The sequence below is a fragment of the Thamnophis elegans genome, chromosome 1 (genome assembly GCF_009769535.1).
Source record: "Thamnophis elegans isolate rThaEle1 chromosome 1, rThaEle1.pri, whole genome shotgun sequence".
In the NCBI taxonomy this organism is placed as follows: Eukaryota; Metazoa; Chordata; class Lepidosauria; order Squamata; family Colubridae; genus Thamnophis; species Thamnophis elegans.
Window position 1 is genome coordinate 100,125,278 of NC_045541.1, and position 25,506 is coordinate 100,150,783.

The 25,506-nt window shown below is 37.0% G+C and overlaps 1 protein-coding gene across 4 annotated transcripts in view; it reads right to left on the minus strand.

The window, feature by feature from the left end:
* SHANK2 (SH3 and multiple ankyrin repeat domains 2) overlaps positions 1-25,506 on the minus strand; it is a 339,586-nt gene that overhangs the window by 269,856 nt on the left and 44,224 nt on the right. For all 4 annotated transcript variants that reach the window (XM_032225503.1, XM_032225519.1, XM_032225512.1 and 1 more), the window contains exons 8-9: positions 20,712-20,828; positions 17,005-17,082 (exon numbers count right to left, since the gene is read on the minus strand). In XM_032225503.1, the coding sequence (XP_032081394.1) occupies positions 17,005-17,082; positions 20,712-20,828 (195 nt within the window). The remainder of the gene's footprint in view (positions 1-17,004; positions 17,083-20,711; positions 20,829-25,506) is intronic.

Below are 25,506 nucleotides of genomic sequence, written 5' to 3' on the forward strand. Positions count from 1 at the left end.
GCACAGATTAGCTCTTTACTATTTTGGTAACTGAGAAAAAAATAGGGATCAAGAGTTGTCCTAGAATTCCCTTTGTTCCTTGTAATAGAACCCTTGATGTGTCTGAAATGTTTCAAGATGTTGCAAACTTTGTTCCATTTGTGTAGCATTCAGGATATTTCCCTAGAATACTTTTAAAGTGGGCTGGAATGTCCTATTTTCATTTTGAAATTTTATGTATTTCTTGAACACCCCAAAGAATTACCTCATATTTATACAATGACAATCTCTTTTAATCAGCATTCAACATTTACCACTTAAAATTTAAAGAGAGACAAGGTGTAATTATTAAACTGAAATGCTGTTGACAAAAGTCTGATATAACACAATAAATCTGTCATGAAAAGTTATTTTTCAGAACAGTGTATCATTTATTAATCCATCTTGTCTTTTTGTTGAATCCACAAACATTCTTATCTTCAAAAACCTCCTAAATAAGTAGTGTGAAGTTTTTTCAAATGCCTTTCTCATTTATTTCTATTTCCTGTCGTCTCTATCTTTATTTACCTTTATCCCCTGTAGCTTTCTCTTTTAGCCTGTTGATTGGCAGTACCTAACTGACCATGGGTTAGCTTGAAAAGCTAAGCAGGATTAGTGTCAGCATCAATGTGGAAGCATCCATAAATCTCCATAAACTAGGCTGAAAGTTGAACAAACTATCCCCAAGAAAACAAGAAGTCATTTCCAAATTTGTGAAATCATAAAAAGTCAAGTTCAGTTTGAACTAGATTTTACCTTTAGCTCATTCCAGCATGATTAGGTTCATGCTTCTCAGTGAAAGAACCTAACCAAACTGCTCAATGCTGAAGAGTTCTTGACCAGATTTTGCAGTGGCAAATATATGCTGTTTTTGAAGTAGTGTTTTACATTCATTGAATATAAACATAAGTAAGAAAAATATTACATCCCCGTTTCATTAGTGCATTGGTTGCCAATTTGTTTCCAGGTCTAATTCAAGGTGCTGGTTTTAATCTTTAAGATATTCATGGCCAGTCTACCTGAGGAACCCTATCTCCCCAGTTACATCAGCCTGCTCCAATAGATCTAGTAGAAAATGTATGCTGTGGGTCAAGGACATGCAGTCAGGGGAGGCAGAGCCTCACAACTGTCATCATGAAAAGAAAAAAAAATGTAAAAGGAAAAAGGCAAGAGCTGAGGTCAGGCTGAGCTAGTTGCTGCCAGAGTCACCGTGGATTACTCTGCTTAACTGTTTAAAAAAGCCTTTTAAAAAGCTCCCTCTACAGGAAGAGGCAGGAGAATGACTTGCCTCATCTAGTCTGACTTTAGGCGTTTTATGATCACTCAAGCAGAGTTAAGTAAGGGTTAAAAGCCTAAAAATTCCTGACGTAGGTGAGGCATGTCATTTTCGCAAAGGAGAAAAACAAATGCTGTCGCTTTAAATCGGAACTGAGCATGCCTAGCTGTGGAATTCTGGGAGTTGAAGTCCACAAGTCAAAAAAAAATTGAAACCCACCACTGTGTCAGTGCCTCACCAGCCATAAACCTCACCGCACGTCGCTGCTGTAGGTACTATCAGCCACATATCTTTTCTGCCATAGTATCCACCATGTGTAACATTCTTCCCCGCCCCCCAGACCTGGTTATATTACCAGGCCTGAGGCTCCAAGAATTCAGAGACATACTTAGATGGCTCCATTTCTGAGGTGGCCATTCTTATCCTCTTTTTCTTGTTTTTATATACGTAGTTTTATTTGATTGTTGCATGCATAAAAAGAGCCAATTTTGGTGAGATGGGTAACTATACAACTTTAGTTAATTAATATTAGTATAAATGAGAAAACATCCTTGCAATATAATGTTGCTGGCCTACGCAAATGTGCAGCTTTTCCTTACTTTTAAGAACCTTTTTTTACAACATCCCAGTTTCTCATGTTTTAGAAGATATCAAATTTTGCTCCATAAACAATCTATTTCAATATTTTTTTACTAACAATATATTTTAAAAAGTAATTGACATTTAAAATATCAAACAATATTTTCAGGGACTTTTTTATATATGTGAGTATGGTGAAACTTCCTGGTACCTGGCAATTAAAGAAAAGTTTATTCATAGTGTAGATGAATGTTAGCAAAAGTGACATTTGCTATAATTTAATATGGTTAATGAGTTCATCTAGAGTACCTGCTAATAACTTGTCAGTGTATGTGTTTCAGTGATTACCTCTGGGTAGCTTAATATACCATACATGATATGATTCCTTTTTCACTTTTAATTGGGGAGATTCAATGTGTCACGCTAGAATTTACAATAATCCATTTTCCCACATTTCCACCAAAAGATCTGGTTCCTGTTTAAATTTAATCCACTATTAATCTAAGGATTAAAACATCATCAAAAGAACAATGTTTGTTTGATTTATACAGACTAAACTATATAGATTTAACAACAAAACCTGCTTTCTGTGTTCAATAAAAATTTTCAAACTTGAAATTTTAATACTGAAGCAATTTACATTCAACCTCCAAATGGTGTTGGAATCAATATGCATTATCTGTTTCAGCTAGCCTGTAATCATCAGGAAATAATGCAGCTGCTTGAAATATTGTTTTTCTTTCTTTTCTTTTCTTTTCTTCCTCCCTCCCTCTTATTTCTGCACCTTGGCCTTCGCATTAGAATGCCAACTCAATCCTGAGAGACATGATGAAAAGAATTTAGAAACCAGTTATAAAACAGCCAGAAATGAAGACTAATTTATGCCAACACCATCTTTAAAAATCAAAATAAAACATAAAATGTTGACAAGAAACTTACTAAATGCAGAATGGCCACCTTTTTATAGTAGACTGGTTAGTATTTTGGGTATTTTAGTATTTTGGGTTAATTATGTGTAGATACTTTAACTGGTTAGTTATGGGTAGGTATGTTAAAAACTGTTGAACATGTTTTCTGCTGGTCACAACAACTAACAAACTGATTTTAAAATACTGTATAGTTTGTATCATGGCAAAATGTTTCAAGAAATTATTCAACATTAGTTTGGACACTCCATCAAAATTATAATTGTAGCAATAATTAATATGTTCTGTACAGACTAAAATGGTTTGGCTTTTAGTCCTGAACTTGTAATTAAGTAAACTTACTTTAAAATCAAGACTTATAATGGGGATAGGGGGGTGTAATATAAATGTTAGAAAATAACATTTAAAAAGGATATGATGTCTGATGAAATCATTTCAAAGAAATATCTGACTTCCAACATGAAGTATTAAACAATAACAACACTGTCCAACATTAATTTATTCAGAGAAGAAAATCATTGTCCATTAAGCCTTGTAATAAGGTAGCAATCTCCATCTGCTTTCCTTTGAAATCCAGAATTTGTGGAGGAGGTTTAGATTACTAAACAGATGATGGGAGACTAGAACGATCAGTTAGATGAAAACTTTAAAGTTTTTTTGCAATTATTTCTCAAAAGCCTGGATATACTTCAAACTGGTTTCTGATTAGATTTTTATTATAAACTATCTTAGTCATCCTAATCAATGACTGGAATAGCAATAGCAGGAATATGATTATAATTCTGCTGGATATAACTTCTTTAAAAATCACTAATATAAGATTGTCTTAACTGATGGATTTCTGTTATTTAAACCTGTCTAGATTTTCACAATTACTGGTGTGTTCCATTTGACTTCACAATAAAGTGGCTTTTATGATATGGGTAATAACCAGTGACGTACGGTGAGGTTTATGCCTGGTGAGGCTCAGCTGGGCATCCTTTTGCGAAGCAGGGCAGCGTTCGGCCTCGGGGGGTGGGGGGTGGGGGGAAATTTGCATCGCGGGAGCCGCCAAGCGCCCGGGTCTGCAGCAAAGGCGCTTGGTGGCTCCCACAATGCAAAGTGCCCCGCCGCCCACCCGCTGACCCGGCCTGTGGCTGCTGCTTCTCCAAGCTCCGCCACTGGAAGTCTCGGATCGCCTCTGGGGGAAAGCTGAGTGAGAAGCGGAGCGAAGCTTCTCCGTGGCCTCCAAAGCTCCCACACCCACCACCTTTGGGATGCAAGAGACAACAAGGCTTGCAGCGAAGGGAATCTGGACCCTGGGAAGGTTGGGGAGGGGTGAAGAGCGAGCCTCCTCCTTCTCCCCCACTCCTCTCTCCTCTGAAGCACGCCCTCCGAAATAACCCGCCCAACGTAAGCGTGCTCAAGAAGACATGATTGGCTGCTTCCAGATCAGGAGGCGGGAGAATTAGTGCCTCTTTTCCATCTGAACTTCTTTGCCTTTTAACTCTTTCTTAACTTTTAGAAGGCGAAAAATTCCTTATGGAAAAGAGGCCCCGAGTTCTCTCGCCTCCTGCTTTGGTTAACACTAAGCAGACACCAAGCCACTGTGACCTGGAATCTGGTAGCAACTATCTTGGCTTTAATTATTTTTAAAAAAATATTTAAATTTCTTTTCCTGAGGAGAGTGGTGAGGCTTCGCCTCCCTTGCCTCTAGTGACTGCACGTCCCTGGTAATAACATATTATACATACTTAAAGAAGTAGTTACTAGACTAAAGTCTAAGAATTACTTGGGGATAGGAGAAGGGAGGGAATTAGACTTCCTTGAATTTGTATGAAGTAGAAAACAAGAGTAGGACCAACTATATACAAAAATGCCTCAAACACTTGCGTGTCAATAGTTATCTCTGTTTGTTCCTGATTTTCCTGTTATTTTGAAATCTCTGGGCCTAACCTCTATTTATGATCCTGATTTTATCCTGGCTTCTGTTTTCCTTCATGATGTGCTCCTTTTTTAAAATCTTTGGTGCTATCTGCTTCTTTTTGGTTAAAATTTTCTGGAAAAAATTATCATAGACATAGACAAGCAGTTGCTGGTAACTGAACAATCATCCAAGAAAGCATGTATGAGTAAATATTAAAGTGGGATTATTGAAAAGGCCTTTATCATATTTATCTGTGAGTCATGAAGCAACTTTTTGCACTGCTAATTTCAGAAAAGTTCATGTTATAGATTCTCTCCACATCACAGTAGTATCATATAAGCTACAGGTCTTTATTTCATTTCATTTATTTCATAGTGCATAATTGAAATTGCAGCAATTCCTATTGCAAAAAAATAAATCTCTGTATCAGTTCTACAGATTCAGATGAATGGAACATACATTAGCATATTTTAGCCAACCCCTTTTTAAACAGATTAGGACTGGAAGTGCCAAAGAGAGCTATTGTTATATAGGAACAAACAAGTTTATAAAGTTAATATAAATAATAATTTCTAAAAAGATAAGGGCATATCTTAATCTTTTAATTTATCACTTATCTGTATTTTTAATGTACACAAGCTTTAAATATGCTGACTCAAAATAACAATAAAGGAAAATAGCTGTAGTTTAAGTCCTTGGTGCTCTCTGAGCTTGGTCATTTTCTTGCAGACTTTTCATTATCAGCACACATGAAGTTACCTAGTTTAGATAATGAAATGTCTGCAAAAAAACGACCAAGTCCAGAAAGTACAAAGGACCTTCGTTACTCAAAATAAGCATCTAGACTTTTTGAATTTGGTATAATAAAACACTAAAATTTGCCCAATATAGTAAATGATCTTTACAGCCAAATAATTTTTTCCCCTAAATATTCATTACACTTAAACTTTAAAAGCACAGCTTTACACATTTTTAACAGTAAAAAGCTAGCACTTATGGAATATTAAACAAATTACTTATATGACAATGCTTATGATTATTTTGATCTATGAGATTAATTGCTGTAAATCATCTGCATTCCAATGAAATATCCTGAGACAAAGCATATATGAAAACCATTTGACATCTGACACTCAATATTTGCCTTAAATATTTTATACTACAAAGTATGTACAAAGCTGTCCTGCAGACTTGAAAACAATTATATTATGTCTTGATATTTATTTTAAAATATAATGCATTTCTGAGTTTTATATTAATATCTCAGAATATTTCACTTTCAAATTATTAACTTTGCTAAACTATATCTATACATTCCAAAGTAATATGCTATGTCCATGCTTAGCCATTAAAATTACATCATTCCAAAAATTATACAATTTTAAAGTACTTAATTAGAGTAAGACATGCAAACATTTAGAAACAGCCAGGGAAATGACAAAAAATAGAAATGTAATTAACACAACCACAATTAATAGACACTTAGCCCATGCTGTACAAATACACACAGACACCAAGTTAACTTTTCATTTCTACTATGCAATCCTAGTGCCCCCCCCTTTTTTTTTGGGTGAGCTTTACCTTTCAGATTCTTTCAAGAATCGATTTTCACTGTATATAAATCTTGTGTCCTCGATCATACCAAGCTTCTTTTTGTTTTTAATCTACTTCCTTCCTACCACAGAATTTTTTTTAACCCTAATGCATACTGATTCTGTCCCAAAATTTAGCATCGCATGTGATATTTGTGCACAAAAATTCTCCTAGCAACTCTGGTTTAGTACCCAACAATTTCTTTATTCAAGCTATGATTCATGATACCATCTGTAGTTAGATATTGACAGGCAGTAGTCTTAGAATAGCTATTATATATTTGTTCAACAACTAGTTTTAGCATTTGCAAATTTAAATCATGGGGGAAATCCAACATTTATCAGACTACATTTGCTAAAATATTGCAATATTGCTTTTTTAAAGGGAAGCTTTTTCATTGTTCATAAATATGAAGCTTATTAAGGGTCAAACAAGAAATTTAAGAAACATACATTGCCAAGATATAACCTACCTTTTATCAGACCAATCATTTTGGGCTGCTTTAGGAAAAGAATTTTCAAAGTGAGGTTCAGCTATAATGTGGGGGAAAGAGACCAGCTTGTCTATCTTTTTTTTAAAGCTTCTTCAGCAGACAAGTCTGTAAATATATTTCCTAAAAATAACCCCCAAAATCACCTTCAAAATTACAAATGAACAAAACATAATTCCAGTTAACATATTTTCAGCTACTGCTAAGTGGATTATAAGAACAGGATTGTAGGCCATGAAAGATAAAAGTAAATCATTGCCTGTCATCCAGAGGAGGTATTCATCCAGTTCTGACCGGTTCAGGTGAACCGGTAGCAGAAATTTTGAGTAGTTCAGAGAACTGGCAAAGCTATGGCTGACTCCGCCCCCATCTATTCCCTGCCTCCCGAGTACCTCCCGATCGTCTGGGTTTTCTTCTGTTGCCCTGCAGAGGAGAATGGAGCTGGAAAGCAAGTTAATGGGGTGGGGAGGGAATGGAGATTTTACAGTATCCTTCCCCTGCCACTCCCACCAAGCCACGCCCACCATGCCCACAGAACCAGTAGTAAAATGTTTTGAATCCCACTACTGTTTTCATCCTATTGTCCTCACAGACCCTCCCAAAACTAGTATTCATATAATCTTAATCTCATCTTTCTGGCCATGACCACTACTAAACTGAGCAAAAACACACACACTGTTCATGAATCCACATTTTATTGAATTATATAACTTGGGCTGCAGAGAAATTATTTCTGTTATACTTCAGTCTATTATTTAAAAAATGTTTTAACTCATTATTTGACTAATACTGTAACTTTTTAGATAAAACAACCCCTTTCTTTATGATTCATATTCATCAATGCAATGCCTAATTCTTGAAAAAAGCAAAAAAAGTTAATGTTTATGCATTGTTCTTCCATATCATTTTATTTCATAGCAGCAAGAAGATATAATATGATATTCTAATAGAGAGCTTTCAGCCATGCTTATTTAGTGAGCCTTATACGCCCATATTAATCCTAAATTATAGGTTGTGAGATTAGCCAGAAATACCTATCACAATCTACTTAATGAACACTGGGAGCCATTTTCAAATAGGTCTGTAATTTCTACCCAGAACTACTTTGCAATCAAAGGCTTTATGTGGGATTGTGCCAATTTGTTCTAACAAGCATAGGCATAATTATTATATCAATGATGTAATATTAGCATTGGCTTCCCCCAAATCTTGGAAGTATAACACAAGATGGTAGTTTTCATTCACAGTACTCTCTGTATCACAGAAAATAAATGGCTTGTTTTTAATGATTAGGATGTGAAATAATAAGTAAAACATTGTAATGTGTCTGCAATGTCATGCTGGCCACATGACCATGGAAATGTCTTCACACAGTGTTGGCTGCAGGTCTCGAAACGGAGATGAGCATCTCCCCTTATAGTTGGAAAACAACTAGCAGAGTAAAATCCACAGGACTTCTTTTCTTCTATTGTAATGTATACAGTATGTATAATATTTATAATAACATTATTTTTACTGAGAAATCATTCAAACAAAGGGTTAAATAATACAACTAAGAATAATTTTTAAAGTGTTATTAATTGAATGAAATTCTGCCTGGTTATAATTAAAGATATGCATTTCTTCTTATCAAAGATATAATTTTACTTTATAAGTCTTTTTCTGTTTTGTAAAAATTATTTTAAGGCAGAAAATGTCAAGGGCAAAGAATCAGGATCACACATAAAGTTAAGCTGTTTTATTCCTCATGCCTTTACACAAGAATGCACTAAATTGGCACTAATTAAAAGTTAATGGAATTCAAGAACTGAACTTGGGTTGCTTGTGGACATATAATGATCCTGGCTTATTCCTCTCTTAACTTCACCCCCAGGCTCTGCCTCTTATTCTCCAACAGAACATGAAACATTCAGTTTGTCTCATTTTATTTCAGAAGAAAATATCTGCATTTATAAAAAGAAGCTTCTTTTAAAATTCTTTTTATTGCAGGCATAATTTGACTACTCTACACAATGGATCAGATAAAGCAAACATAAACCTGAATGGATCTGATCTGATCTGATTATCTGAGAAATAGCTTTTGCTTAGAAATAAAACATTGCATGGCATTGCATTGCATGTGTCAATCACCAATCAGTCCCAATCAATCCACATATAATTCTTCAGTGATGATATACAACAAGTGCTTGTTGGCTTTTAGCAACTACATAGATGGATTGTCACATTGCCAGCCATTTTTCTTCAATTTCCTTCCACCTTTGCTGATATTAAAGCTTTTTCGAGAGAGCTGGAATATGTCCAAAGGGGAAGCTAATTTGAATCTGTCCACAATATTCTCAAGAGACTTCTTCAACACCAAATTTCAAAGGTAACAAGACTTCCTATCTTGCTTCTTTAAAGTCCAACTTTTGTTTCCACAGAGTATCAGAGGGAATACCATGACTTGTGTGATTTTGATGTTTGTGAGTATAGGGACATTGCAGCATATGAATATCTTTTCCAAGGCCTTTGTGCATACTTGACCAAGTCTGTTACTCTAAGGCAGGCCTGTCAAACTGGCGGCCCATAGGCCAGATACAGCCCACCGAGGCCTCACACACCCCGGCTCTGCAAAGGCAAAAAACATCGTGATACATCACGATACAGCCTGCAACACAATCAAGTTTGACATCCCTGCTCTAAGGTCAGTGACATGCAGTCAGGGGAGGCAGGGAAGGCAGGGCCTCACCACTGTCATCATGAAAGGAAAAAAAATGTAAAAGGAAAAAGGCTGAGGTAGTTCCTGCCAGAGTCACAGTGGATGACTCTGCTTAGTGCTTAACTGTTTAAAAAAGCCTCTAAAAAAGTGCCCTCTACAGGAGGAGGCAGGAGAACCATGTTCCTCATTTAGTCTATCTTTATGATCACTCGAGCAGAGTTAAGCAAGGGTTAATAGCCGAAAAATTCCTTATGCAAAGGAGGCATGTGGTTCTCTTGCCTCTTCCTGTAGAGGGCGTTTTTAAAGGCTTTTTTAAACAGTAAAGTAGAGTCATCCATTGGGGATTCTGGCAGCAGCTAACCCAGCCTGACCTCAGCAGCTCTTGCCTTTTTCCTTTTACATTTTTACATTTTTCTCACTCCTTCACACACACACACACACACACACACACATATACACACACACCGTTCACTTTCTTTCTTTGCATCATTAAGTCTTTAGTCTCATCTATCTTTCCATAGTTTTAATCACACATTCCATCTCCTGTTATAGTTTACTCCTTCTTTTGTAAATTACACCAGGTATCTTCTCCCCCCTCCCCCCCCCCTTCGAAGTCATATAATCAACATTTCCAGGAAGGCCTGGTTGGTTATTTAAGTATTTCCATATGAATACTAAAAGCATTTTTTTCCAAAATCATTGTCTTTTACATGATTAATATAATCCCCTTTATCGTTTTATCACTTTCTTAGTCAAAATCTTGATTAAGTTCTTAACTGTGCTTCTAAAAATTTTTTAAAAGTATTGTTTTCCTCTGTTTCTCACTTTCTGTAATTCAGAAAGAAAGGATGACTCACTGAGAAGGTTTTTTTTGTCCCACTATTTTCAAAGATCTCTTTTCATCTGTTGTCAACCTTCCAAGTAGACCAGACAAGAAACACAAGATGAACTAATTCTACTCTATTATAAGACCGCATTAACAGAACCTTGCAAGTCTAAAAGTAGAAATCCTCCTCCATCTCTTTTTAACCACCTGATAAGTTAGGGTGGATTCTTTTTCTTCCGTTTACTGGTTTGCAGGCTCTTCTTCCTTTTATCCGATTGTTTCCTAGAAAGCATGTCTTCCCTCCCCTTCAAAGGTTATTCTCACATTCCATTACATATATAAATTTATAATATCTCAAGGGGATTAAAAAAGTGAGGGTTGGTCATAGTACTTAATATCTTTTAAATGACTGCATTGCTAGTGCAAACCAGCTGTTTCTCCTATACATCCTCCCATACCAGTCAGTCTACTTCCATCTCACTGTCTCCTCCTGACAAGCAGCTGTCCCAGAAACTATCCTTTCTATCCAGAAAGACATTTGTCAGCCAGAAATCACTGTGGATCAGTGTTTACTGCTTTTTTTTTACTGCTCCATCTCTGCTACTTGGAGATGTCAAGTACAGCTCACCCAGAACCAGAGGTGGGTTATTCCCGGTTCAGCCCAGATCAGGCGAACCGGTAGTAGCAGTGGCAGGAGGCTCTGCCCACCCACTGGGACGCTTCTGCACATACGCAAGCAAACCAGTAGTTAAAAAAATAGAAACCCACCACTGCCCAGAACCATTTATTTCCTAACTGCATGCAAATAAGTTTAACTGCCTTAACACTGGGAATATATTTACTAGCTACATTCCTAAACTGCCAGTTTTAGTCAATTTACAGCATTTAGAAAATGCATGGAAGCAGCAATAAAAAGCCCCATAAATAACACAGACACCTTCCAGAATATAAGTGACTTCTGGAGATAATAGGAAATAGTAAAATATAGAATAGAATTAAAGAAAAAAATGTTGGTAGAACTGGAACAAAATTCTGGCCAGGATTTCAAAGATGTCAGATATCTGTCCGAATGGGGGTTCAAATCAGTTCAAAATGAGTTACTTCTTTTCCTTGAACTCTGGTTAGCAGCTAAAGGGCTAAAATGCACACTGTCCATGTTCAAACTGATATTTAAGATTACCAGTAAAAACTTTTGATGGAATCAAACTCTCAAGCATATAAATAAGTGATTCAGCACCTGGTAAGATTTTGTTTATCCTTGTTTGAGACAGGAGGACCAAATAGAAAGGGAACAAAGAACCTTATTTCTTATGTTTAAGAGGCATATTATCAGTAAACTTCCAAACATAGTAGAAAAATGTTTAATTAATATCACTGCTAATCAAATACTTTTAGCAAGCAATCTAGATTTAGTTTTCAACAGCTTACATACAGAGAAAAGAACAAACTGCAGCTTAGAATGTCTCCAATTTGACCAGAAGTCATCCTGCCATTTCCTTTCCATTCATTTTTTATGAGTTATTAACATTTATACTATTCATTTCAGTTATATTCTTTGATATATCGCTATCAGTACTACATATCTCTGAAATGTTCATTAAAGTATCCTCTCAGTTCTACTAAAAAGTCTTTGTTTAACCCTTTTTGCCCACTTCTAAAACAGTTTCAGTTTCCATTAAAATTGACTTGCCTGTTCCCTACTCTTTTAATCTTAATGATTCCTGGCACTCTGATTTCATTTTTTCAGTCTTTTATTTCTATTTTCATTATAAAATACCTTTCTTTCATCCTTATTTTTCTCTCATCTATTATCTCTTTTACTTCATTTCACCAAGCATTGTTTTTATATGTACTATTTGCATATCTCCTCATATTTATTTTTGTAATATAATTCACTCTGTCAAACAAATCCCACATCCTCTTTCTTTACTCTCCATTAATTCTTTTAGGAAATTCACCTTTCTTCTCATACATTTCTTTGAGTTCTTGAATTGAAAGTTGACTCAGCCTATCATCCTTCCAAGGTGGGTAAAACAAAGACCCAGGTTGTTGGGGACAATATGTTGACTCTGTAAACCGCTTAGAGAGGGCTGCACATTGCTGTTTCCATAACATTTTCTCTTTCCATCTTAATATGTTTCCTTCCTTTCCTCCTTTTCTTCCAGGTCTATTTGATAGTGTCAAGATCCACTCTGGCCAGCATCAAAGGATGAGCCATCTCACATTTAGCACATCTTGTCAATTGCTTTATTGTTTCATCATATACAATCAATCATATTTCTTTCTTTTCTTTTCTTGCCATGGCTACACAGATAAAAAGGTAAAGGTTCCCCTCGCACATATGTGCTAGTCATTCCTGACTCTATGGGGTGGTGCTCATCTCTGTTTCAAAGCTGAAGAGCCAGCGCTGTCCAAAAACGTCTCTGTGGTCATGTGGTTCGGCATGACTAAATGCCAAAGGACACAGAACGCTGTTACCTTCCCAGCAAAGGTGGTTCCTATTTTTCTACTTGCATTTTTTATGTGCTTTCGAACTGTTAGGTTGACAGAAGCTGGGACAAGTAATAGGAGCTGACTCCATTACACGGCACTAGGGATTCGAACTGCTGAACTGTCGACCTTTCTGATCAACAAGTTCAGCGCCTTAGCCACTGAGCCACCATGCCTACACAGATAGACACAGGCTTAAACTATGTGTAAAAATAAGCAAATACTCATCATACAAAACTGTCGTTTAAACATTCTTGAACTTTCATATGATGAAGTCTTTTTCTTTTTACGATTATATTATTGCCATCTATTCATTTATGTTACCAAAAAAAGTAATTTTTCCGTCTGGATCACATTCAGTCAGGATGTCCAGTTTTTCTCCAAAATCTGATCCCATTCCATTATTGTACTACCATTCATTAGAAGGTTAGACGCAGCTATCACCAGCCGATTCCTACTTCTATTTTCCTACTTTCCTATCTACTTCTGGTAAGGTAGGAAAACAATCCAATTGTGTTGGTGCTCTATTTTTAATCATGCCAGTTTCAGCCTTCAATACTAATGGTTTAAGACTAGAATAAAAGTAATTTTTGAATTTTTGGTTAGTATTTATTATTTTTTAGCATATATGTACTGCTACAAACCTGAAAGGGTTTAAGTGGTGCACAAAATAAGAGCACAAGTTAAAAAACAACAACATAGCAATGACCTAAGAAATGTACCCAAAAGGATAACGGAATCAGAAAAAGAGTATTGTTAAATATTTGCCTCCATAAGAACAGCAGGCAAAGATCTGCTATGTGGTGAAATGTTGAAGGATAAGCTGACCTGGTGAGCCTCTGTATTGTAACATTATTTTATTCATATTCGTCATTCTGGACTTATCCCTGATGAATGGTACAGCAGCATCATTGTCTCAGTCTTTTAAAAAGGTGATAGACTATTGCCTTTAGACTACTGACCTAGCAATTTAATTAGCACTGTGGCAAAAAAAATATGTTAGATTCCTGTTAACACTCTGAAGACTTGTACAACAGAAAAAGATGTTTTGAAGGAAGAATAAAAAGAGTTTAGGAAAGGGTAAACTGAGTAGTTTGAGAACATTTCATTTGTAAATGTACAAAGTTAAATAATGCAATAAATTAATGACATACACGAAAAATAAAATATAATCCATATTATATTTGTCTGCCTGGTGCCAATAACTCCAGTAATATTTAATTTTCAAAAACCATCAAGAAAAGCTACATTTTAACAAGCTTCAAAAGCCATGAGAATAAACTTGCCTTCATCTAGGTCAGGAATGTAAAACTTGATTTCATTGAGGGCCACATCAGGGTTCTGTTTGACATCAGGGGCCTGGGGTGGGTGTGGCCAGCTCAATATCACTCATGTTTAGAGGTGCCTGTCATGGCCTGAGTGCTCTGTTAGTGAAAATGGGTTCCCGAGCTTCATTTTACATTGCCACGGCCTTCTGCAACCCTCTGCCGGGCTACATTTTAAGTGGCAGACACACCACAGGCTGGTCCGTTGTTTCCAGGGCAGCGCCACAGGCCAGATCTAAGCACTAGGCAGGATCTGGCCCCTGGGCCTTTTGTTTGGCACCTCTGATCTAGGAGCACAGAAGAGGGCATACCTCTTGCTGTACCTCTCAATAAGCATTCTGTTCTGAATAGGCAGAAATTATTTATAAAAAATGGTCTTGTAAATATCAAGATCTTAAGCCATAAACCTAACTAAAGCCTAGTTTTACCCCAAACATACTTACACTATTTTATATAATTCAGAGTTTTAATCTAGAGAATTACTCGCATGGTGGGAATACTGTAACCAATATTCCACAATAGGCGTAGTACCTATAGTATAAAGATACAGAGAAACTAGTATGATTTTCTTTATGGAAAATTCAAATTTAAATCACTTTTTCATATCTGCAATTTATTGAATATCCTTGAGAAATCACTAGCGTCTCAAAGTAATTTTATATATTACCATAAGTGAAGTTATAAGTGAATCAAGGTGATAGAATTCCAGATGATGCTACTTCAGATTACAGATAGGTGAACATTTTGGAACATGTCTACCATGCATAAAAGCATATTCAGTGAACTTGAATCAGCTATATATGTTTCTATACAGCTATGTTAATTACATAATGCAATTTGTCTTCCATTTTTATGCTACTTGAACTGGAAAAAATCAAGGATGAGGAAAACAATGTGACCATATTTCTAATTATTTTCTTAATTTGAAATAGAATTGGATTGGATTTGGATTTATTCGATTTGTATGCTGCCCTATTCCCAGAGGGACTCAGGGCGGCTGAACAAAAGCCAAGGGAAGGGGAACAAATACAAAAAGTAAGACAAAACCAAGACAACAATACAAAACAATTTAAAAACACAACAAGCACAACCAAATTCGAGAAGGGGTGGAACTCAAGACCCCCAGGCCTGCTGGGACAGCCAGGACTTAATGGCTATACGGAAGGCCTGAAGGGTGGCGAGGGTCCGAATCTCCACGGGGAGATCGTTCCAAAGCGCTGGAGCAGCCACAGAGAAGGCTCTCCTCCAGATGGTCGAAAGCCGGCATTGGCCGGCAGATGGAATTCGGAGGAGGCCTAATCTGTGGGATCTAATGGGTCTATGGGAGATGATTGGCAGAAGGCGGTCTCTCAAGTACCCAGGTCCAATACCATGTAGGGCTTTATAAGTGACAACTAGCACCTTGAAGCGTATCCGGAGACCAATAGGCAGCCAGTGCAGCTCGCGGAGGATAGGTGTAACGTGGGTGTACCGAGGCATACCCACAATCGCTCACGCGGCTGCATTCTGGACCAGCTGTAGTCTCCGAATACTCTTCAAGGACTGCCCCATGTAGAGCGCGTTGCAGTAGTCCAGTCTTGAGGTCACAAGGGCATGAGTGACTGTTGTAAGATCCTCCCGGTTCAGGTAGGGATGCAATTGGTGCACCAGGCGAACCTGGGCAAATGCCCCCCTGGTCACAGCCGACAAATGGTGATCTAAAGTCAGCTGTGGATCCAGGAGGACTCCCAAATTGCGAACCCTGTCTGAGGGGTGTATAATTTCACCCCACAGCCTGAGAGATGGAATAGCTGGCCAATTTGTGGGAGGAAAAAACACAAGCCACTCGGTCTTGTCAGGATTGAGAGCCAGCCTGTTCACCCCCATCCAGATCCTAACATCCTCCAGGCACTGACACATCACGTCAACCGCTTCACTGAGCTGGCACAGGGCGGACAGATACAATTGGGTATCGTCCGCATACTGGTGGTATTTTATCCCGTGCCGTCGGATGATCTCTCCCAGCAGCTTCATGTAGATGTTGAACAGGAGGGGGGACAGGAAGATACCGACCCCTGCGGCACCCCATAATTGAGGGGCCTAGGAGTCGACCTCTGCCCTCCGACCTACACCGACTGCGACCTGTCCGAGAGGTAGGAGGAGAACCACCGAAGAACAGTGCCTCCCACCCCCACCTCTCGCAACCGCCGCAGAAGGATACCATGGTCGATGGTATCGAAAGCCGCTGAGAGGTCAAGGACCACCAGAACGGAGGCGCGGCCCCCGTCTCTGGCTCTCCAAAGATCATCTGCCAGTGCGACCAAAGCAGTTTCCATGCTGTAGCCAGGCCTGAAACTGGATTGGAACTTGATCTCTATGTTAGTAACAAAATGGGACACATCAAAATTCTACTTAAACCAGCATTTTATGTATTTTAGCCTTCCATTTATCACAAAATTACTGTATGTTTAAGAAATACATCCTCTAAACAACCCGATCTTCACAAAGAGTAATACAGACATACTGTATACAAAAATTAGTGTAGAGTTCTTTTTTTAAAAAACCCTGAAATCCCTTGCATCAGGGTGGAGTCATGGCGATTAAATGGAGCTGAGCATTTATTGGCCGGATGTCCCTCCTGACCCCTAAATGGAGTTCGCAGCAAACAATTACTCATTTTGCCCAGAGAAAGAAATATCTGCAGCTACCAAAGATCTAACTCACAGCCTCCTGATTGTGAGTCAAGAAATCCACTTCTAAGGTCACCAAACAGCTCTATATAGTACTTTCATTTCACATCAATACTTTTTACACAATGCACTAAATATAAAGGATATCCATTTGCCATTTAAACTACAATATACACCAAAGAATATTGTTTTCTTTAGTTATTCTTACCTGAAATGGTGACTGATTATTATAATTCTTCAATTCCTTGTTTGCACCCCGTAACAACAATACTCTTGCACAGCTGTCCTGTAAATAAGTAGATTGTTACAATTTTTGTTTCTATATGCATAATAATAAGCAATCATCTGAAGGCATAGGCTTATTCAAATTGTTAATAATCTTAATCCCTCCTAGATAGGAACTAGGCTTTCAGAAAAAGGCATTCTATTGCTGTGTTTACAGTAAGAGCTAACTGAGGCTAAGCCACTGTTTGTTATTGTAAGAACTGTTTCCACTAAACTCAATCCAAAATACACATCCCAAAAACGAGAAACATGCAGGACAGTGCATACATACACATATATACTCCTAAATCAACATGGATGAAAGCTACTCCATTTTGGACCACAGAAAATGATTTTGTCTCAGGCTGAGTTAGAGACTGACAGTGTTACTATCCTTTTCTGAACTTCTTTCACAACTCTTTTTCTATCTGTAGAGGGGGTGATGTGGGCCAGCCTATTCATTTTGGAAGTAGTTTAAGTTTGTAACAACTGAACAAGAATGTAATACAGAGCCAGCCTCCCTGCTTATCCACAGAAGTGTTGATTTTTAAAGCCCACCAATTTCAGCCAGTATAGCCAATAAGGGAGGCTGAAACATCTGGAGAGCACTGCTGGATGGAGAGTTTGTTGATGGTATTTATATAATTGCTTGCTTCAGGTTTTCAAAGTGTTCTTTTGATAGCCTTAAGGAATTATTGTAAAATGTTAAATCAAACATTGTTCTAGTCATGCCTGGAGCATCAAACCATCCAGATGACTTGGGCCAGTCACGCTTTCTCAAACCTTGGAAGGAGGCAATGGAAAATCACTTTTAAAATCTTGCCCAATAAAGCCATACAGTTTATACTAAATAAACTAGATAAACTACCCAAACCTACCACATTAGTGACTCACCCCATGAGTTGTCCTAAGCCCATATTTGAGGATGGATAATATAGTAAAAATTAAATTAGACAGACTTAGAATAACTTGGTCACTTTGCAGACCTGGCAGCAGAAACAGTGAGAGGAGAATGGGCCAGTCCTGGAGTCTAGGGAAAGCTCGGATGAGGGCTCTGCGTCAGAGGCAGAGAGGGGCCAAGGCCATCTGGGAGTTATGTGCTGTCTCAGGAGCCTCCAGAGTTGGACATCAACGAGGCAGGGGAACAGGGGGAGACTTACCAGAAGGCAAGAACAGTTAAGACAAAAGGGACAACTCAGGAGTTTGGAGGTGATTGGCCCCTCCCATAGGACATAAATGAGGAGCAAAGGCAAATGAGCCTTAGCAGGAAGCAACTTTGTTCATTCTGGTTGGTTTAAATTCTGAAGCTCCGTTTTGACTCTTGGCTCCGTGTGACCTTGCAAGCTAATTGCCAATTAAGTCTTTGGCAGCGTTTCAAGGAAGATAAAGGTGGGTGGTTATCAGCCTTATTCCGAAAGACTTTGGCAGACTACTGTTAGACTCTTTACAAACTATTTGTGACTCATTACAGGATGTGAATGAACATAATTCACAATGTTTGAAATAAAAAGAGGATTTTGGGGACTAAGTGCGTGCTTTTTACTGTATCAGGAAACCTAGGTCAGAACAGAATGTATTCTAATCGGCATACATTAAAATGAAATATAATATATCTTCCAACTTCTATCCTCAAATGTAGGACTAAAGCAGAGAATGCTTTGTTCGTTGTATTACTTTATTACCCATGATGTGTGTCCTTTTGCATTTTTCTCTAATCATACTAATAAACTTATCTCCAACTACTAATACTTTTTTAAATAAACAGGCATCTTATCATAGGAAGGAAAATGAAATATTTGCTTTGACAAGGTTTTCACAATTGAGCAGTAAAACAGATGTTTTAGCAGATGTTGCAACAGACCTCATTAGTTGGGCATTTCTAACACAGAGCAGCCTTAGAAACCCAACACTATAATGTTAAAGTTTTGGGGATTGATCAAATACTAAAATGTTTTTTGTCATAAATGCAAAACCTGTTGTTTTACAAACTGATATAATTTGTGGGATGCAGGAAGATATCATTTATGCATAACATAAAAACAGGCATATACATAGCATAAAAATGTGTTATTTCTTATATTCAGACTGTGTATTTATGCAAATATGATTATATATTCACTAATTAATACATTTCTTCCTTTTGATGGGTAAATTGACCAGGGCAAATAATTAACATCTGCTTCTTCTCGTAAAATCTCCAGCTGTTTGTATGAAAAAAATCTAGCCACGTTAAACCATTAAACTTCTCAGTTATTATTTCATTATTTCTCTTACTGTTTTTCAGCACTCAAATCAGCTTCATATCTTCACTACTCTCTTTCTGACATCTAACAAGAAGATGCAGAATTGTTAACTAGCCATAAAATCATTAACTGCTGCTCTAATTTGATCTTGCTACAGTAAATGAAGGAATATCCAAACACCTGTAACTATTCCAAAGAATAAAATATACTGAAGACATCCCAAATAGATGCATTATGCATATATTTTAAAGTTTTTGACAGTTAAGTCTCTAAGGCGGTGTGTCAAACTGGCAGCCCATGGGTCAGATGCGTCACAAGTAGGACACACCACCCCAGCTCCACAAAGGGAAAAACCATTGTGAAACGTGACACCACGAGTTTGACACCCGTGCCCTCAGATAGTTTTAGTTCTAAAACTCTGTAGGAATCCTTTTACTACTACTGACATCCAAACATTATTACACCAACTGGGTTATTACACCAAACATAATTCAAAGCCAATTTTTTTTCAAAATTGTAATTTAAATTAACCACACATTAACTTAAGAAAAAATCAAGCAAAGGGACCAACATTACATGTGAATCATGTTGTCACCAGTTGCTACAGGTGTTCAAACATCCTGCCTAAAAATCCCCCAATATATCCCCCAAAACAGCATTACAGATATGGAATATTCTGAAAAATATGTGAACACCTCATTTATTTTCTGATCACATGGATCTACTGCAAGAGATAATATAATAGTTGTCTATTTGGAAATTTTCCAGAATAGGCAGTAGTTCAACTAGATCATAGTAAGTTTCTATATCCATACACAAAACATTGACTCATGCTTATTGTTATGTACACAGTGAATTATATACATTAGCAGGAGCAACCACAGGTAGTCCTCAACTTAAAATAGTATGTTTAGTGACATTAGAACACTGAAAAATTAACTTATGGCCATTTTTTACACAACTGTTGCAGCATCCCCGCAGTCACGTGATCAAAATTCAACTGAAAATTCAAGTGTCCTTGAGTCATGTGATCACCTTTTGTGATCTACTGACAAGCAAAGTCAATGGGGAAGACAGATTCACTTAGCAGTCACGTTACTAATGTAACAACTGAAGTGATCCACTTAACAATTTTGGTAACAAAGTTCATAAAATGGGGTACACAACTATCATTTAACAATTATCTCACTTAGCCACATAAATTTTGGGCTTAATTGTGGTTGTAAGTTGAGGACTACCTGTAATTGCTTGATTGAAAAAACTAAGCATTATGTATGGAAATAGTAACTTAAATTTTCATTCCCGTATAAACGAAAACCATAGTACCCATGCATAACAGAATATTTCTTTATTTTTATATTTATTTATTCATAAAAGATTTCTCAAAATCAAAGCTGTAATAACTAACCTGATTGTAAAGTGCACAGATATGCAATGCTGTGTTTCCAGATGCATTCTGAGCTCCCATATCTGCTCCATAAAACAGAAAATGTTCTAAATGATGGACATGTCCATATCGACAAGCCTATAAAATTAAATGTTCATATTTTAATTAAAAAATAAGTCAACTGTAATGTAAAATGTCATTTATATCCTTAAAATTTTAAAGCTTTGAGTATTATATGCACAAGTTAGAGATGGTGAATACTGACACAAACTACCAACTGACTAGGTTTGGTTTTTTAATGGTCAAATTCTCACAATTGTTCTGTGCTCTGTGTGCAAACTTGTGAGATTCAGCCGTTTAATTATTTTGTGAGATTTTAAAATAATTTAAAAGCTTTTTTAGAAGTAAAAATGCTGTCTTTGTGACTGAAAAATTACATAAAATTATAATTCAGTACATAACAACTGATAAGGTTTTTGTGTCTGCTTGAGACAGATGAAATGTATATTATCACTAACTATTTAATTAATAAAGTGACCGTCTGCAAATGTTTTTTAAGAGTGACTCTATAGGACCATTTTCAAAAGAATTAAAATACCGGATGGTGAAACCTTCAAGCAATACTTTAATTGGAGATTTATATTCTATCTCCAACCCCTAAACACTCTGCAAAACAGAGGAAAAAAGATATAAATAAAAATTAATATAATTATGATATAATTATAAAATAAAGAATGGAGATAGAGGGATAGAGAGATAGAGAGAGATAGAGAGAGGGGGGGGAGTCAAAATGCCACTGGATAGCACTAAAATGATGTTTCTGAATGTGATTAAACATTTGTTGAGAATTATGTACCTAAAACCAATTAAAAGAAGATTATGATTCACTGCTCTATTACCTCAAAGTCAAGCCAAGTACTTATTTATGGCAGCATTTTAATATACAGAAAACTTACACACATAGCAAGGCCACAATTATAACTAGTATGTATTATTTATTAGTAATAAATAAAAAGAATATAGGTAGCTCAGATTAACTCTCTGAGCTTTGTTATTTGCGTGCATGCATTTTATTACCTCACTAGGTAAGATCAATAGTGCTAGTGAGTGTGTGCTTTGCTCCCTGTATACAGTAGCTTGCCCTGCCAATGTTGGTGGTAATGTTGTCTTCTTGTTTTTTCCTTAATTAGAGTATTGTTGACTGCTTGATTTTTTGTCTGCTATTAATCCCTGTTTATCTGGGTGGTGGCTGCTGGAAAGGATGTGTACTAGTCTTTTTTTTTTTTTTTTTTAATATATTTTATTCAATTTTCACATTCCATTTGCAATCATTTATATACAGGGTATTTACTATAAGAAAAGAAAAAAAAGAAAAAGGGAATAAAACGAACAAGTAAAAAGGAAACACAACTCATCATTCACAACCCCACCTAACCCTTCCATCCTCCATACACCCCATCTACCCCCTCCAACTTTCCTTTGTCCCTCTAACACTCCCCTCCTACTTCCCTTTCCCCTCAAACCTTCCTTCTCCCCTTACTCCCCAGACACCCTCCTTACATTCCCCTTACTCCTTCCTTACTCCTCCCTCTTCTTTCCCTCTACCTCCCTCCTTGGTGTATGCCTTTATTCGAGTGTTGTTTGATCTGATAAAAGTAAAATGAACCAAGGAAAAAAAGAAAAAAAAATAAAAGAAAAAAAAAGAACCACCGTATATAAATACATTCTTGTTCTTATTAAGACTATGTTAACACCCCCCCACCCCACCCCCCACAATCCCCATCCCTAATCCTCCCGACTTCCCAGGGCCCACACCTGGCACTACCTTCTGTCTAAAATATCTTGTATACATATGGATTAAAAAATAAAAGTAATATATCAAAAGAAAAAAAAAAGCAGAGAAAAAAAAAAGGAGAAAATAAAAGAGAAAAGAGAAAAAAGAAAAAAAAGAAAAAAAAAAGAAACCACTCTTTGCGTTGATCTCAGCCCCCCATCTTTATCTATGCTTAAATAGTATAAATCATTCTATCTATATTTTATTCTCGTCTCTTACTTCTTTGCTATTTACCCCAACCTTCTGTAGATTCTCCCGTTCCTCTTCCTAAACCTCATGATCCCTTCCAATAAAATTTAAGCAACGTGGTTCATGCCATATATTCAAATATAACTTTACAGACAAGTAATCAAACTTTCCCTTCTAGTAAAATTTAAACAGCGTAAATGATCTTTCTTTACCCCCTTTTCAAACAGTAATTCAAAATAATCTAACCAAACTTCCCCTTCTTAGTAAAGTTAAGCAGCGTAGATCAGATATTACTTTACACAGGAATCAATTTCTATCTTAAGATAATTCCAACCGACTTCCTCTTCTAATAGGATTTAAATAACTTAGTTCATTCCACATGCATTTTACCCTCATCCCTCACTTGTCTGATATTTACCACTATCAAATTTATACTAGCATTTGTTTAAAATATAACTCAGAGCGATTTAAGTAGCATGGATCATTCCACATATTCAAATAATACTTTCAGCAAGAGTCAGTTAACCTTCTATTTTAAGGTAGTCCCTTCTAACAAAGTTTAAACAACATAAATCATTCCGCATTCTTTTTACACTTATCTTGAGATAATCCCAAGCGGCTTTCTGTTCTAATAAGCTTTAAACAACGTAAATTTTACCCTCATCCCTTGCTTGTCTGATGTTTACCACAAATAACGTAGTTCATTCCACATGCATTTTACCCTCATCCCTTACTTGTCTGATATTTACCACTATCAAATTTATACTAGCATTTGTTTAAAATGTAACTCAGAGCGATTTCAACCAACTTTCCCTTCAAATAAAAGTTAAATAGCATGGATCATATTCAAATAATACTTTCAGCAAGAGTCAGTTAACCTTCTATTTTAAAATAGTCCCATCTAACAAAGTTTAAACAACATAAATCATTCCGCATTCTTTTTACATTTATCTTAAGATAATCCCAACCGGCTTTCTGTTCTAATAAGCTTTAAACAATGTAAATTTTACCCTCATCCCTTGCTTGCCTGATGTTTACCACTATCAAATTTATGCTAACGTTAATTTAGAATCTAGCTCAAAGTAGTTTCACCCAGCTTTCCCTTCTGATAAAAATTAGTCCGCTTTTTCTACCGGAGAGAGGTCTCAAACCCCCATTCAGTCCTCAACTTTAGCAAGCATTTTGAAGTGTCTAAATTCTCGATCTCCGTTTTTCTGCTTCTCCGAGGGAGGAGGGGCTACCCCCTCCATCTTGCAGCCACATGGCCAGCCGCTTGCCTTCTCCTTCCGCTTGTCTCTCCTCTCTTCCAAGCGCGTCAGGAAGTCCCGCCTTCAGAATCCTACAATAGAAATCTTGAGCCTCCGAAACAGAGTTAAGACGAAATCTTTGATTCTCAAATGTAACCGTGATACCGGCAGGGGCCTCCCATCTGTATCGAATCTGTTGACTCCTAAGCTCCTTAGTTAAAAAGGTGTAGTCCCTTCTTGCCTTCAGCATCTGAAAAGGAATATCTTTGAAAACAATCAGGTCCTGGCCGTCAACTCGGAAACTGTTATTATGAAACTTTTGCACAATCGCATTTCTAGATTCTTTTGTAGAGAAATGTATAATTATGTCCCTCGGGAGCTGTCGCTGTTCCGCTATCAATGAGTTCTGGCGATAGATTTTCCGAATCTGCCAATCAAAGTTAAGTCCCGGGCTTCCCAGCGCATGGCTGAAGGCTTCAGCAAAGGTCTGTTTCAAATTCTCTTGCTCCTTTTCACGGAATCCTCTGACTCTTATTGCAAATGCCTTCCTATTAAAATTTATCATCATAAGCTGTTCTTCGTTATCTCTAATTTTTTGTTGTAAAATTTGAATATTGGTAGTCAAATTAAAATTAGCCTTCTCCAGACTTTCCAATTTGTTCTCTATTTCAGCAGAGTAATCTGACAGGGCAGACACGGCTGCAAACGTATTCGCCTTCATTTGATTAACTTTAGATTTTAGATCATCATAAAGTTCCAATACAAATTCCTTAATTTCTTGCTTAAAGGCATTAAACATTTTAAAGAGATATTCCGGTGTTAAAAATTCTCCAGTAGAGGGCGTAGGAGACAAAGGCTGTGTTTCCAGAAAAAATTCTTTAAATTCTTTAAACACATTTGTAGCAAGACGCTTCTTTGATCTGGGTGCCATAATAAATAAACAAGTAAGCAGCGCTTCGCTCCCCTCTATTTCCAAAGAAGAAGAGTTTATTTTGTTAAGGAGCGGTCTGCAGGAAGATAAACCCGGCTAAGTACATCCAGTAATCATCCACGGAGAGAAATCGCCATTTTGAGGTCTATTTAGACAAAGAAGTCTCTAAGACGAATGGTGCTGGTATTTAAGATAGTAATAAAAGCATAAATCTCACAGGGGTGGTACCCTCCCGTATCAATTCTAGCTTGAAAAAACTTTGTTTTGTCCTGGGGGGGGCTAGCCTGTCTGGGGCTGCCAAAAAAAAAAAAAAGGCAGCTGAGAAGAAATGGCTGGAGATAAAAGCTCCGCTTCGGCTGGATCTAATCTCTTTCCACAGCCAAAAAAAGAAAAAGGCTGTGGCTTACGAATAGACCCTAGCCTACGGAGCTATCCTCCCTGCCCCTTTCTTAGCCAAAAAGGGGTGCTATCTATGATCTTATTTAGATATACAAACCAGATCTCTGAGGAGCTCGGTGGAGCCCTCCTCGGCAACAGGCCACGCCCCCAGGAAGTCATCGATGTGTACTAGTCTTTTTGTTTCCTTCTAGCTTTTTTTAAAAAAAAAAAATTCTC